Source organism: Nomascus leucogenys, chromosome 6, assembly GCF_006542625.1.
Source record: "Nomascus leucogenys isolate Asia chromosome 6, Asia_NLE_v1, whole genome shotgun sequence".
Taxonomy (NCBI): domain Eukaryota; kingdom Metazoa; phylum Chordata; class Mammalia; order Primates; family Hylobatidae; genus Nomascus; species Nomascus leucogenys.
Window position 1 is genome coordinate 102,021,570 of NC_044386.1, and position 16,726 is coordinate 102,038,295.

At 41.9% G+C, this 16,726-nt stretch overlaps 1 protein-coding gene across 2 annotated transcripts in view; it reads right to left on the reverse strand.

The window, feature by feature from the left end:
* Nucleotides 1-3,797: 3,797 nt before the first annotated feature.
* The window catches only part of ADAMTSL3 (ADAMTS like 3), a 388,402-nt gene continuing 375,473 nt past the window's right edge, over nt 3,798-16,726 (reverse strand). The window contains exons 28-30 of one of the 2 annotated variants that reach the window (XM_030814922.1): nt 12,175-12,272; nt 6,621-6,835; nt 3,798-5,909 (exon numbers count right to left, since the gene is read on the reverse strand). In XM_030814922.1, coding sequence (XP_030670782.1) covers nt 5,803-5,909; nt 6,621-6,835; nt 12,175-12,272 — 420 coding nt within the window. In that variant the 3' untranslated portion in view covers nt 3,798-5,802. Of the gene's footprint in view, nt 5,910-6,603; nt 6,836-12,174; nt 12,273-16,726 lie in introns of both variants that reach the window. The other variant, XM_030814923.1, reaches the window with a different exon arrangement.

Here is a 16,726-nt window from a genome sequence, read left to right on the forward strand (position 1 = left end):
CTGTCCAGCTTTGTTCCATTGCTGGTGAGGAGCTGCATTCCTTTGGAGAAGGAGGAGAGGTACTCTGATTTTTAGAGTTTCCGGTTTTTCTGCTCTGTTTTTTCCCCATCTTTGTGGTTTTATCTACCTTTGGTCTTTGATGATGGTGACGTACAGATGGGGTTTTGGTGTGGATGTCCTTTCTGTTTGTTAGTTTTCCTTCTAATAGTCAGGACCCTCAGCTGCAGGTCTGTTGGAGTTTGCTGGAGGTCCACTCCAGACCCTGTTTGCCTGGGTCTCAGCAGCGGAGGCTGCAGAACAGCAGATATTGGTGAACAGCAGATGTTGCTGCCTGATCGTTCCTCTGGAAGTTTTGTCTCAGAGGAGAACCTGGACGTGTGAGGTGTCAGTCTGCCCTTACTGGGGGGTGCCTCCCAGTTAGGCTACTCGGGGGTCAGGGACCCACTTGAGGAGGCAGTCTGTCCGTTCTCTCCCAGCTGTGTGCTGGGAGAACCACTACTCTCTTCAAAGCTGTCAGACAGGGACATTTAAGTCTGCAGAGGATTCTGCTGCCTTTTGTTTGGCTGTGCCCTGCCCCCAGAGGTGGAGTCTACAGAGGCAGGCAGGCCTCCTTGAGCTGCGGTGGGCTCCACCCAGTTGGAGCTTCCAGGCCGCTTCGTTTACCTACTCAAGCCTAGGCAATGGAGGGCGCCCCTCCCCCAGCCTTGCTGCCCCTTGCAGTTTGACCTCAGACTGCTGTGCTAGCAATGAGCGAGGCTCCGTGGGCGTAGGACCATCCAAGCCAGGCACGGGATATAATCTCCTGGTGTGCCGTTTGCTAAGACCATTGGAAAAGCACAGTATTAGGGTGGTAGTGACCCGATTTTCCAGGTGCCATCTATCACCCCTTTCTTTGACTAGGAAAGGGAATTCCCTGACCCCTTGCACTTCCCGGGTGACGCAATGCCTCGCCCTACTTTGGCTCAGGCTTGGTGCGGTGCACCCACTGTCCTGCACCCACTTTCCAACACACCCCAGAGAGATGAACCTGGTACCTCAGTTGGAAATGCAGAAACCACCCGTCTTCTGCGTCGCTCATGCTGGGAGCTGTAGACTGGAGCTCTTCCTATTTGGCCATCTTGGCTCCACCCTCTTCTTCACTTTAACACATTGAAAAGACTAGAAATCATACAATGTCTGCTTTCAGGCCATGGTGGAATTAAATTATAAATCAATAACAGAAAGGTAACTGGAAAATCTCAAAATATGTGGAGATTAAACAACATATTTCTAAGTTACATGTGGATCAGAAAATCTCAAGAGAAATTTAAAAATATTTTGAACCAAATGAAAATGGAAACACAATTTATCAAAATTTGTGGGATACAGTAAAAACAGTGCTATGGGGAAATACAAGGCATTGAATACATATATTAGGAAAGAAGACAGATCTTAAATCAGTATTCTAAGTTTACACCTGAAGAAAATAGAAAAGAAGAGCAAATTAAATCCAAAGTAGGTCAGGTGCCGTGGCTCACGCTTGTGATCCCAGCACTTTGGGAGGCTGAGTGGGGTGGATCACATGAGGTCAGCAGTTTGAGAGCAGCCTGCCAACATGATGAAACCCTGTCTATACTAAAAATACAAAAATTAGCCGGGCGTGGTGATACATGCTTGTAGGCCCAGCTACTCAGAAGGCTGAGGCAGGAGAATCGCTTGAACCTGGGGGGCAGAGGTTGCAGTGAGCCGAGATTGAGCCACTGCACTCCAGCCTGGGTGACAGGGCAAGACTCCATCTCAAAAAAAAAAAAACCCAAAAAACCAAAGAAAAGCACGGTGGCTCATGCCTGTAATTGGGAGGCTGAGGTGGGCAGATTGCCTGAGCTCAGGAGTTGAAGACTAGCCTGAGCAACATGGCAAAACCCTGTCTCTACTAAAAATACAAAAAGTTAGCCAGGCTTGGTGGTGCATACCCATAGTCCTGGCTACTCGGGAGGTGGAGGCACTAGAATTGCTTGAACCTGGGAGGAGGAGGTTGCAGTGAGCCAAGATCACACCACTGCACTCCAGCCTGGGTGACAGAATGAGAATCTGTCTCCTAAATAAATAAATAAATAAAATAAATCCAATTTAAGACAAAGAAAAGAAATAGAGCTGAAATCAATGAAATTGAAAACAAGTAATCAATAGAAGAAATGAAATGAAATAAACACTGGTTCTTTGAAAAAAATCACTAAACTCAGTAAGTCTCCAGCAAAGCTAAGAAAAAAAAAACCAGAAAGGATACAAATTACTAATATGAGAAATGAAAGAGGAGACATCACTACAAATACTATGAGGATTAAAAGGATAATAGAGGAATACCATGAAGAACTCTGCCTACAATTTTATAACCTAGAAGAAATAGACCAATTCCTTCACACAATCTGTCAAAATTCATACAAAGAAACAATGAGCCAAAACTCACACAAAAAGAAACAGACAATCCAAATAGGCTTATTTCTATTAAATAAATTGAATCAATAATTGATAATCTTCAAAACCAGAAAGCAATAGGCCAAGACACGTTCACTGGTTAATTCTACCAAACATTTAAGAAAGAAATAGCAATTCTCTACAATCTCTTGAGGACAGAAGCAGAGTTAATATTTCCTAACTCATTCCATGAGGCCAGTATCACCCTAATACCAAACCCAGACAAAACATTACAAGAAAAGAAAACTGGCCTGGCATGGTGGCTCACGCCTGTAATCCCAGCACTTTGGGAGGCAGAGGCGGGTGGATCACCTGAGGTCAGGAGTTTGAGACCAGCCTGACCAATATGGTGAAACCCGTCTCTACTAAAAATACAAAAATTAGCTGGGCTTGGTGGCATGGGCCTGTAATCCCAGCTACTCAGGAGGCTGAGACAGGAGAAATGCTGGAACCCAGGAGACGGAGGTTGCAGTGAGCCGAGATCGCACCACTGCACTCCAGCCTGGGCAACAGAGGGATACTTGCTGACGAAAGAAAAGAAGAGAAGAGAAGAGAAGAGAAGAGAAGAGAAGAGAAGAGAAGAGAAGAGAGGAAAGAAAGAAAGGAAAGAAAGAAAGAAAAAGAGAGAGAGAGAAAGAGAGAGAAAGAGCGAGCTACAGACCAATCTCTCATGAAAAAGGAAGGAAGGAAACTACAGACCAATCTCTCATGAAAATAAATGCAAAAATACTCAACAAACATTAGCAAGTTGAATCTAACAATTTATAAAATGAATTATACACCATGACTAAGTGGGATTTATCCCAGCTATTGTAAACTATGGACTTTGGACTATGACGATGTGTCAGTGGAGGTTCATCAGTTGGAACAAATGTACCATTCTGGTGGGGGATGCTGATAATGGGGGATGTTATATATGTGTTGGGACATGAGGTATATATGGGAAATCTTTGTACCTTCCAATCAATTTTGTTGTGAAATTAAAACTGCTCTAAAAAAAGTCTTTAAAAAATTAAAAGGCTATTAGTACCGCTTGCTCTTCTAACTACCACTTACTTCAATACCTGTTTCAGGTTGTCTGTTTGGGACTTCTTTCTTCTGCTGCTCTTGAGATTCTTTTAAATATGATTCACAATATGTAAATGAGTAAAATGAGGGCATTAGAATGAAACTTTGTGAGATCTGCTCTGAGTCTTGTAATCCACACTCTGAAGGACAGTCCAGGGAATCAAACCCACTGGGGTGGCTCTTGGACTGACGATGGGGCAGCCACGATGACAAGACCCAAGGCTACCAAAAAATAACACACATAAGCTGCCTATATTTATAAGGATGCCACTGAATAATCAAAGTAAATTTATTTCTGAATTCTATAAGGATCATGAAACAGAAACATTAACTCATGTTATAAAAACAGTAGTAAAATACAGTACACAGGAATGTCCATTGAATGACAACAATGAAAGTACAATAGCAAACGAAAAACAGTAACTTTTAAATTTAAATACAAAGTGAAGCAATTTAATATGAAATTTTGTTAATAAGAAAAATATATGTCCCATGTCTTTATTACATACTGTACAAAATAAAATATTGCACCTTTCATATAATAAATATATACAGAGTATGTTACAAATGATCTTTCTGTTAATTTAATAACCTTCAACAATCAAATGTGATTGATGATTAACAACTCATGGGCTGGTGTGTCCTCCTCACTGTCTCCCATCCATTCCCAGTCACCAAACTCTCCACATACAGTAGTGCTCATCCCAGTGTCAGTGAAGCTGAAGTTAGAACAAAAGAGACCATGTGCTCAGAATATGGTAGACAAACTCAGCAAGCTTGTCCACAGACACATCCAAAGCCAAAATGCACTGTTCAGTTATTACTGACCAGGAACTAGGCTCAGCACAGACTGCGGCAGGTAACTTTGTTGCCAAGAAGATGTAGGCAGCAGGTGTACAGGCAGCTGAGACCCTGAATAAAGAAGTATGACCACTCATTTGGACTTGTGTGCCATCTAAAGACACTACTGGTAGTATACAGAGGAAAGACCCCATAACCAAACCAGCTTCAGAACTTACAATTTAATGCTAGCCTGAACTCACCTCAGCAACAACACTTACTCCAAACCGAACCTCCAACCTGACACTATCACCAACACCAGCACTGGCCCCAATCCAAACCCAGCCCAACCCCGACCTAACCTGGTCCTAACCCTTAAAGCCAACTCTAGCCTTAACCTTAACTTCCTTTCTCACCTAACCCAATTCTAGCTCTAATCCTAAAACTGAAACTAACCCTTACCCTTTTCCCCAAATGTTAAACTAAATTCTGATTCCAACCCCTGGTCCTTAGTGTAACTTCTAACCTAACTCACTTTGGATTTACTGAAAAATCAGCCCAAAACAATTATTTACTATAAAAATTATTTTCAACTATTGTGTTTCTTATTTGGATTACTTTCTTATAAATTTTCCAAAATAAAATCCTCAGGAATACTACTTTATGCATAAATTAGATCTAATAAGGCTTTGGTTTTCTGTTAGTGTGCAATAGAATAGTGCTTAGAAAAAGTTTCATTCACAGCTCTTAAAAGAAAGCTCTGAATATACTACAAAATCAGTAGAAAAGGTTAACTTTCCCTCTTCTTTAAGACTTCCAAGATGCCTCATTTGGTCACAGATTTCTGTAGTTGTACAAATGGCAGCAATATCTACTCTGTGTTTTCTTCCTGGGGTGTTCTAAAAGCAAGGACAAGATGCCATGCTTCCATGAACCCTTGGGTCAGTCAGTGTGACAGCCTATCCAGAGAGATGGTTTCTTTTTCACAGACTAAACCGAGGATCTATGAAAATGCCATTAATGCCAACATCTTAACAACTACTGGCCACAGCTTCTAAAATGCGAATACCTTATAAAACTGTTGAAAACCTGCAACTTGAGAGAAGAGGAAGTCATCGGTTGCTGTGTTTCCCAAGTTTTTAGGATGTACCACTCTGTGCTAGTCTACAAATCACAGGAAAGAGGCAGCACGTGAGGATGCGCTCATAATCTTAGTGATTTCTTGATTCAACTGTCATGATGAGGTCCCAAGTGCAGTGGCATGCATGTTATAGTATTTTTGTTCATCCTTGAATACATCATTTTTAAAAATTGGAATATAAAACTACCATGGGAAAATTTCACTTTACATCTTAACAGTGGTGTTTTTGCATCAACCTCTGTTTGATCCATAGAATCTAGTCTTTTAAGAAGTACATGTTTTTGAATCAGCGACTTGGGGAAAAGAGCTTTTATATTCTACTTTTATCTTCACAGCAGCATCATGACCCCTCCAAAGGTTTATCCCTCGTGACATGACTGGCAGCACCTTTGTTTGTAGAGGTCTAGCGAACACAAATTAAGATGTTTTACAAACATACAGTAGTGAGTTGTGTCTGTGCAGTCTCCTGCAAAAAAGAAAAAAGTATCTATAACATATAGCTTATTAGAGACCTAATTAAAAATTATTTGACTTTATGAAAAGCCATAAATTGAGATCACAGAGTGAGGTGAAGAAACCAGCTTTGGGTTGGGGCCATGTTTTGCACGAGAGTCAGAAGTGCATTGGACTCCCTTTCAGCTCAGCCAAGTGACCTCTCACTGCTCTCTGGGTCCTCCCAGTCCCTCTGGCCCATGCTGCTCCTTTGAGTTCTCAGAGCAGCAATGCTTAACTTTTGCAGGGTCATGGACTCCTGGAAAAACTTATGAAAGCTACACACCTGCTCCCTAGAAAAATAAACCTACAATTTTTACATATAATTTCAGGACATCAGCATACCTACCCAAGCCCATCCATGGAATCTTTGTCTTAGCACGTAAGACTACCAGGCAGAAGAGAAGTGTGTGGAGAGACTGCCAGTGCTTGTCAGAAAGGCAGTCACCAATGATGCTGGCATGCTACCAATCCAACTGCTTTTTCTCTAGAAAACATGGAGCTGTACCCACATAAAGGAGTTCATCCCCTGATGTCCCAAGCTACCAAATCCATTCTGAATAGCCCCTCAGTTGGGACTCTGATGAGGTAATCACTAGCAGGGTCTGGTGCAGTGATGGTAGCATCAGGATCTGATGCCATCAAGGCCTCTGGGGCAGTGGAGATACCTGGGAGGTGTACGTACTATCACAGGAAGGCCCAAGACAGTGCCGCCAGGAAATTGGTTTCTTTTTCTGTACACAGTGTCTCTCGGCCACAGGTTTGCAACTCCTTGTGTGGATACAGTCGACTTTCCGAGACTGGAAACCCCTGCCACAGGCTGCTGTACAGGGCTTCCAAGGGCCTGCGTGCCAACACACATCACAGGCCCCTGATGTGCAATTCCTTCTTAAGGTGGGTCTGAAGTGAAAAACAAACCAAACAGAAAAACAAAAAATAGGAGAGGCAGGGTGTAACTTTTTGCTGGGACCAAGCCTTTTTACCTCACTCTATACTACGTATTAAAGGTTGGATGGAGAGTCTAAGACCAAGACATTCCTCTGCTTTTATGCCACATAGGCTAGAACGACAGTGACAACATTCTCCACCACCTGGGGCGGAGTGCACCTGCTTAGATGTGCTCTGATGAAGAGGGCATGGCAAGCAAACCATGTGTTTCCACTGACTTCCAACACCAAGTCAAGGCACACACATCCTGACTAGCTGGAAGAAATCAATTTTGGCAAGGAAGAGAATTATTTACTATAATGATCTACAATAAGCCACCTGAAATTCATTAACAAGACTTCAATTTTCTGTTTATAAGCGCTCAAAACATACTGTGGTGTATGACTTTGTATGTGAGCAATCTTGTCTGCTAAAAGAAGTACTCTTTTTTACATTTAGGTCACACCAAGACTTGCAGTCAGAAACTACTGAAGACCATATGAGAATAAGAATCTATCTCTGATTTCCTTGCCTTTTAAAACAGAATGGAAAGTTAATACCCTCTGACTTTTGAAAAGACATACACTAAAGAGGACAGAGCCAAACTTAGTGGGCCCACTTTGGGGTATCTGCCCTTGTTCCCTAAGGCAGGGCTCCTGAAGACATATTTTCACTGCTTGAGAGTGTCTTCCCAGTTCCAGAGATGACTGGAAGAGGGCCCTAACTTGAGCTGGTTGAAGAAATGTATTTCTCTTAGGATTTGGAGGTTGCTAGAACCAGGCACGCAAACCTGAAGCGTGGAGTATTAGGTGGCTACATTCTTCCACATTGGCCAGAAATATAGAAAAAAAAAGTTTTCATAAAGAGCAAAGAATGAAGCATAAACACACAGAACTGCAGAGATGAGAGAAGAGAAAAAAAACAATGACTTCCCATTTCTCAGTTGTAGCCCTTCCTGAGGTCTGACTGCATGCTCCCTGTTCTCCCTTTGGATTCTATGAGATACTTTTGTTATCCTATTAAAGGTTCCTTATCAGGGCACATAAATCCATAAGGAGTGTTTTACGGGAAATGTAATAAAATGGAGAAATTTGTGATATCCAGAACTCTTGAGAGTATTGCACGTAGTTGGAAGTAATCCTATGATTAGCCAGTAGGGGGAGACTCTGTCAAAGGGTTTACTTAACACAGTACTGTCCCACCAAACTGTTTATACGGTTTATGGAAGAGGTGGGTGTCCTGTTAGCTGCTTTTGTTTTGCCCAGTGGGTATGAATCTTAGGGACCAAAAATTGAGTCACTTTGAACAACAGAGAAGAGACTGAGTACTCCTCAACCATCCCTATACAGAGATCAGCTTTCCACTGAAGCAACTTGAACAAATATTCAAATAATATATTTAAAAGAATACCAAATTATTGTGCACAAGTTTTGGGTGGTCTTGTCTTATTAATAAATCCCTCACCCTCTTTGCATAAATCATTCCAAGTTGACTTTTGTTTCCAGCCCAAAGGATTGTAAAACAGCCCCTTTGGCTTCGATGAAAGGCAGGGCCAGTGGGAAGTCAGACAGGACTATAGAGCTTTCTAAATACAAAGAATGAGAGGGGTACAGGGAGCTATGGACCAACACAGAAGCTGAGGCCCAGGAAAGCTCAGAGGCTGGTCACTAAGGATACAGTAGAAAAAATAATAATAAATAAAAAGCAAAGTCTGTCCAGCAGAGGGCATAACTTCCTCCTGGCCAGGGACAGGACTCAGGACAGGGTGAGCCAGGTGAATGCAGTTTGGGCACCTGCACTATGCACATAACTGGGGCTCATGTGTTTTTCTACATGAAGCATGAGTGTAGAAATGGCAGCAGAAATCATAAAGGAACCCTGTTTCTACTAGCTTTTTTCAATTTCTCACTTCTATTCAGTCTGGCTCCACTTCTGCCTCAAGTAACTCCTTTCACCATCAGCCAGATGGAACTGCTGATTCTGAGGGCAGTAGATCCCAAGCCTGCCTGGTTATTCGAAGCAGGCAGAAGCAAACAGCTTTAAAATGATGTAGATGGCCAGGCAATCTCATGAAGGTTCTGATTCACTGCCTGAGGTGAGGCCCAAGAACCTTTATTTTACAGAAATTTCCTAGGTGATTCTGATTTCAGAGGTTAGAAATCACCACTTCGAGAAACCAACTTTCTGTGTCCTCAGCATTCTGTAGGTCCCCATGTTGTCACCTTGCCATAAGTCTGGGCTAGCTCCACCCTGACAATTCCCATTCCCTCTACAACTTTTCAATGGAAGCCACAGCTCCCGAAACCTTCCCAGGGCATACAATAAACACTAGCAGACAGCCTGCCCACCACTAATCCTCCACCCACGTCACTAATGCTACTCCTTCTACAATACTCTCTAACATTTCCTGAGGCCCTACTGTGGCAAATGGGGGGTCTCCATTGCTCCCTGTCCACTCACTCAAAAGTGAGATCTAACACCTCACCTACCTACAGAGAGCCCACAGTCATAAACCAATCCAGCAGAAGAGGTCTGTGGGAAAAGGGGGGCTAAAACACTGCAGAAGAAACCCTCGACAGCTCTCTATACTAACCAACTTCATCCCTCATCCATAAACCACCAGATACCTGAGGAAAAAACATAACACCATGAAAGAAAAGCACCAGGTTATAAAAACAGAACAGCCAATCTTGGAGGAAACAGAAATAAAGGAGAAAACGAATGGTAACTTGACTCCCCGCCACTCTGACTCACCCCCCACTCTAGGATTTTTCTTCCATTATTAAAAAAAAAGTCTACTTTTAAATTTCACTTTCATATCTCTTGGTCTAAAACCCAATTTAATCAGATTTTGGGCCTCTTGATAGATCCTTCTACACTCTTTATCTTCTGTATTATATTTTCTGCCTCTTATTTTTTGCTACCTTTGATTGGAAAGTATGTGACATATCTGAGAAACTGACAGAAAGACAATGTGGCTGGAACATGAAGAGTGAGACAGCATGAGATAACAGATGAGGCTGTGAAGAAAAGTAGGACTTGAGAGTGTGGGTTTTTTTTTTTTTTTTTTTTTTTTTTTTGAGATAGAGTCTTGCTCTGTCCCCCAGGCTGGAGTACAGTGGCGTGATCTTGGCTCACTGCAGCCTCCACCTCCCAGGTTCAAGCAATTCTCCTGCGTCAGCCTCCTAAGTAGCTGGGATCACAGGCATGTGCAACCATGCCCAGCTAATTTTGTATTTTTAGTAGAGACGGGGTTTCACCATGTTGGCCAGGCTGGTCTCGAACTCCTGACTTCAAGTGATCCACCTGCCTCAGCCTCCCAAAGTACTGGGATTACAAGTGTGAGCCACCGTGCCTAGCCAAGCATGTGGTATTTTATAGGCCACATTGAGGATTTGGTCAATCTTCCTAAGAGCAAGTAAAGCCTCTAAAGTAATTTTAATCTAGCAGGGAGATGGGTTGTGGTGGTGGTAGGATCAGATTTGCATCTGGGAAAACTCACTCTGGCTGTACTGTGGAGACTGGGTTGGAAAGGAGCATGGATGGATGAAGGGGGACCAGTTGGACAGCTGTGACAATATACCAGGTGAGATATGATGGTAGTTTGGCCAAGGGTAATAATGGTGGCAGAAAAGAAAAAATGAAGATGAGTTCAAGAAAAAAAATATAAGGAATAAAAAAATCATATAAAAAAGTAATCAGGAAAGTACACATTACAATGAGATAAATTTTCATCCATCAGATTGGCAAAAATTTTAAAAGACTGAAAACCTGTATCATGTTGATGAAAGGGGGCAACTCTCACATATTGCTGGTATAGAAATTTTGATGGCAATTTGGTAGTATCAAAATGAGCATTCCTACCAATTCAATTCCATTATCTAAAAATCTACCCTATAAAAATATTACCCTTTGTGCACAAAGATATATGTTCCAGGATATTTACTGCAGCTTCGTTTATAATAGCAAAAAGTTTGAAACTATCCAATATCCATTAGCAACAGAATATTAAGTACAAAATTTAGATAGAATATTCAGTAGAATAGAATAGAATATTGAGTACAAAATTAAAAAGAATAAAGTTAATCTTTACTTGATGGGAATCATCTATAATATATTCTTAGGTAGAAAAAGCAAGTTTCAGAAAAATATGTATGTGATCCATGTATGTATTTGTGTTTTAAGTATATCTTTGTGAATGCAAAGTAAAGCATCTGGGATGATGCTTATCAATCTGTGTGTGGTCTGTATCTTCTCAGGAAAATAGGAAACTTAGGTTGTCTGTTGAGAATGAGAGCAGCCGTTCCAAACATTTTCCATTTGAGGAGAATGGTTTTGGCTTGAAATCACTTTGTGGGGAATAGGAAATGCAACTGACTCTACATTGCCAAACCTTACTGAAGGCTCAAAATGGTAACCCAGCCAATTGTCAAGGTCATCTCATTTTCCCCAGCAAGACTCAGAACATGGAAAAGGAGGAAATAGCTAGATATTGAGCATCTTTCATGACCCAGGCTGCCTCGTGTTTCACACTAAGCTAAATCATTAAAACTTTCTAATCATAAGTTCACATGAATGATAATATCCCACTTTGCAGATTAGGTGGCTAGGCAGTCCAGGGTCACATAATAAGTGAGTGATACAATAGAACTCCCAAGCCCCTGATTAGTGTGCCTTCTAGGCTCCCTCCCCACTTTCTGCTGGCTGGGGTGCTGTTCTCTTGGATGGCAGAGCTGCCAGATGGAGGGCATCTGGATCTCTGGATGACCCCATGAACAAAGCTCTTCTATCCCTAAACCATCTACCAGCTCAGACTTCTATAAAAGGAGAAAAGCAAACTCCAGTCTTATTTAACCTCCTCAATAAGATTAAAGTTTATTTTACTATCTGCTAACCACTGTGACGATATCCTAATCAAAACATTTTCTAAACAGAGAAATAAAGCAGTTCATTAAAAGCATTAAGAAGATTTAATCTGTAAGCCTAAATGGAATTTTATTAGGCTTGATTAACTTAGTATATAGAGGGAGAAGTATCTGCCTTTTCTCAATGATATCCTTTTTCTCCTTTTACCACATAAGAGTGGTGTCCCTTTATGTTTAACATCCAAATAATTTGTAATTATAAATAATGCACATTAACTAGTATTTCAGTATAATATATACTATTGAAGATGACACTAAATAAATCATAATTGGAAACTGTCAATTATGAGAGTTGGTAGAAACTAGAAATGATTCCATTTTCAGGCAGTTATAATCATTGTCCTGAGTCAGGAGAGAATGTGTGCTGCTCTGGGGTGGGGCCCCTACCTCCTTCTGTCATCACAGTTGGAGTCAGGGCTGTTGTGTTGACAAGCTGTGTGACGCTGCTGCATCCTCACAGCACGGCCCATGCAACGTCCAGGACACTGGAACAAAAAAGCACAATGCGGTGTAAAGCCTGCAAGCTCATGCATGCTGTGTGTACTAAGATCATGTACTGAGGCAGGATAGCTGAAGACCTATTACAAGGGGACTGTAACCAACTGTTCCCAGGGGGGAGTTAAAGAGGATTAGGGTACAGCTCTGTGGACCAGACACCTCTTTTTCAGAGTCAGGAAGAAACTGCCTAAGCTTCCCATCCCCTCTGTATTAGTCCGTTTTCACACTGCTATAAAGACATACCCGAGACTGGGTAATTTACAAAGGAAAGAGGTTTAATTGACTCACAGTTCAGCACGGCTGGGGAAGCCTCAGAAGACTTCCAATCATGTCAGAAGGTGAAGGGGAAGCAAGGCACCTTCTTCACAAGCGGCAAGGAGGAGAAGTGCCAAGTGAAGGGAGAAGAGCCACTTTATAAAACAATCAGATCTTGTGAGAACTCACTCACTATCATGAGAATAGCATGAGGGAAACTGTCGCCATGATCCAACTGCCTCCACCTGGTCTCTCCCTTGACATGTGGAGATTGTGGGGATTAAAATTCAAGATGAGATTTGAGTGAGGACAAAAAGCCTAACCATATCATTCTGCCCATGGCCCCTCCCAAATCTCATGTCCCTTTCACATTTCAAAAGCATTCATGCCTTCCCAACAGTCCCCCAAAGTCCTAATTCATTCCAGCATTAACCCAAAAGTCCAAGTCCAAAGTCTCATCTGAAATAAGGCAAGTCTCTTCTGCCTATGAGCCTGTAACATCAAAAGTAAGTTAGTTACTTCCTAGATACAGTGGAGGTACAGGCAGTGGGTAAATACACCCATTCCAAATGGGAGAAGTTCGCCAAAATAATGGGACTATAGGCCCCATACAAGGCCAAAATCCAATGGGGCTGTCAAACCTTAAAGTTCCAATATGATCTCCTTTGACCCCATGTCTCACATCCGGACATGACCCCATGTCTTCCATCATGCTGATGCAAGAGGTGGGCTCCCATGGCCTTAGGCAGCTCCTCCTCTGTGGCTTTGCAGGGTACAGTCCTCACTCCCAGCTCCTTTCATGGGCTGGTGTTAAGTGACTGTGGCTTTTCCAGGCACACAGCACAAGCTATCAGTAGATCTACCATTCTGGGGTCTGGAAGACGGTGGTCCTCTTCTCACAGCTCCACTAGGCAATGCCCCAGTGGGGACTCTGTATGGAGGCTCCAACCCCACATTTCCCTTCTGCACTGCTGTAACAGAGGTTCTTTATGAGGGCCCTACCCCTGCAGCAAATTTCTGTCTGGACATCTAGGCTTTTCCATACATTCCTCTGAAATCTAGGCAGAGGTTCTCAAACCTCAATTCTTGACTTCTGTGCACCTGCAGGCCCGACACCATGTGTAAGCTGCCAAGGGTTGGGGCTTGCACCCTCTGAAGCAATGGCCCGAGTTGTATGTTGGTTCCTTTTAGCCATGGCTGAGACACAGGGCACCAAGTGCTCAGACTGCACAAAGCAGCAAGTTCCTGGGCTCAGCCCAGGAAACCACTTTTTTCTCCTATGCCTCAGGGTATGTGATGGGAGGGGCTGCTGTGAAGACCACTGATGTGCCCTGGAGACATTTTCCCCATTGTCTTGGCATTTTGCTCCTCATTCCTTATGCAAATTTCTGCAGCCAGCTTGAATTTCTCCTCAGAAAATGGGTTTTTCTTTTCCATTGCATCCTCAGGCTGTGAATTTTCCAAACTTTTATGCTCTGCTTCCCTTTCAAACATAAGTTCCAATTCCAAGTCATCTCTTTGTGAATGCATAAAACTGAATGCTTTTAAGAGCATCCAAGTCACATCTTGAATGCTTTGCTGCTTAGAAATTTCTTCCACCAGATACCCTAAATCATCTCTCTCAAGTTCAATGTTCCACAGATCTCTAGGACAGGGGCAAAATGCCTCCATTCTCTTTGCTAAAGCATAGCAAGAGTCACCTTTGCTCTAGTTCTCAAGAAGTTCCTCATCTCCACCTGAGACCATCTCAGCCTGGACTTTATTGTCCATGCCACTATCAGCATTTTGGTCAAAACCCTTCAACAGGTCTCTAGGAAGTTCCAAACTTTCCCAAATCTTTCTGTCTTCTTCTGAGCCCTCCAAACTGTTCCAATCTGTGCCTGTTACCCAGTTCCAAAGTCACTTCCACATTTTTGGGTATCTTTATAGCAGCATCCCTCTCTCTGCTGTACCAATTTACTATATTAGTTCATTTTTACACTTCTATAAAGAAATACCTGAGACTGAGTAATTTCCAAAGGAAAGAGGTTTAATTGACTCACATATCTGCATGGCTGAGGAGGCCTCAGGAAACTTAAAATCATGACGGAAGGCAAAGAGGAAGCAAGGAACTTTCTTCACAAGGCAGCAGGAAGGAGAAGTGCTGAAGGGGGAAAAGCCCCTTATAAAACCATCAGATCTTGTGAGAACTCACTCACTATCACAAGAACAGCATGGGGGAAACTGCCCCCATGACTCAATTACCTCCACCTGGTCTCTCCCTTGACACGTGGGGATTTTGAGGATTATGGGGATTATAATTCAAGATGAGATCTGGGTGGGGACACAAAGCCTAACCATATCACCCTCCTTTCTCCCACAAAACTTAGACCACCTCTGGGGAGAAGGAAAAAATGACAGGGCAAATCTTGAATCAATTGGGCTTAAGTCAAGAAATGACTATGCTTAAAACCATAAATGTCTGCCAAGTTTGGGTTTTTCTGCTGTGAGCAAAAATGAAGACTTGTGTGCTAAGGTGAGTTCAAATACAGGAAAAAAGTTTTAAAATTTTGACATTCAGTTCTTAAAATTTTTAATTATTTATAATAATACCTATTAATTTGTCCTTATAATTTATTTTATGCTTAAAAAGGTCTTTCCTGTCATGATAGTTCTACTTGCATTTACTTACTTATACACTTAGCTCTTTAATCAAGTTAGAATTTATTTTGGTGTATGTTCTGAGTCTGTGCTCTGATTTTACTTATTTTTCTTACATTAGTTAGCCAATTTCTCTTATTCTGCCTTTTTTCTTTTTTTGGCTAACCACTTTATTGAGATACAATTTACAAACTATACAATTTGCCATCAAATGTTAATGGAATTTAGAGTTGTATAACCTTTACCATAATCAATTTTAGAACATGATCATCATCCCCAAAAGAAACCCCATACCTTTAACAGTCACTCCTAATTTCTCCGATTGCTTCTTTCCCCAGGCCTCGGCAACCATTAGTCTACTTTCTGTCTCTACAAATTTCCCTGTTCTGGGCACTTTGTATAAATGGTACCATGCAGAGTGGTCCTTTGCATCTGTCTTCCTTCAATTACCATAATGTTTTCAAGGTTTAGCCCTACTGTAGCATATATCAGTCCTTCATTCCTTTTGATGGTCAAATATTCAATTGTGCAAGCATACCATAGTTCATCTACTCACCAATTGTTTCCCCTTTTTTATTATTATGGGGTGTTGTTATTTGGGTTGTTTCTACTTAATTACATTGTAGTTATTATTAATAATTCTTCAACGAATATTCATGTACAAGTTTTTGTGCGGACATATGTTCCATTTCTTTTTCTGTTTATTTTTTTTTATTTTTATTTTTTTTGAGACGGAGTCTTGCTCTGTCACCCAGGCTGGAGTGCAGTGGTGCAGTCTCAGCTCACTGCAAGCCCTGCCTCCCGGGTTCACGCCATTCTCCTGCCTCAGCCTCCCGAGTAGCTGGGACTACAGGTGCCCGCCACCACGCCCAGCTAATTTTTTGTATTTTTAGTACAGACAGGGTTTCACCGTGTTAGCCAGGATGACCTCATGATCCGCCCGCCTCAGCCTCCCAAAGTGCTGAGATTACAGGTGTGAGCCACCACACCCGGCCTCCATTTCTTATTTGTGTTTTTTTGCCCTAGGATATAGATCCTGAATGCTTCATTTCTTTCGGATACATACCTAGGGGTGGAATTTCTGGGTCATATAATAGATCTAATGTAACATTTTGAGGAACTGCCAGGGTGTTTTCTAAAGTGTCTGTACCATTTTACATTCCCATCAGCAGCATGAAGGTTCCAATTTCTCCACATCCTCACCAACATTTGTCACTATCTCTTTGACTAAGGCCATCCCAGTGAGCCTAAAATTGTATCTTATTGTGGTTTTGACTTGCATTTTTTAATGACTAATGGAAAGCATTTCTTTGTGTGCTTATTGGCCATTTGTATATCTTGCCGATAGTTTATTTGTGTTTTTATTATTGAGTTGTAAGTATTCTTTACATATTTTAGAGATAAGCTCCTTTTTGATATACAGTTTTTAAGCATTTTCTCCCATTCTATAGGTTGTCTGTTTACTTTCTTGATGGTTTCCTTTGCAGCACAAAAGTTTTTAATTTTGATGCAGTCCAATTTATCTATTTTTGTTGTTGTTGCCTAT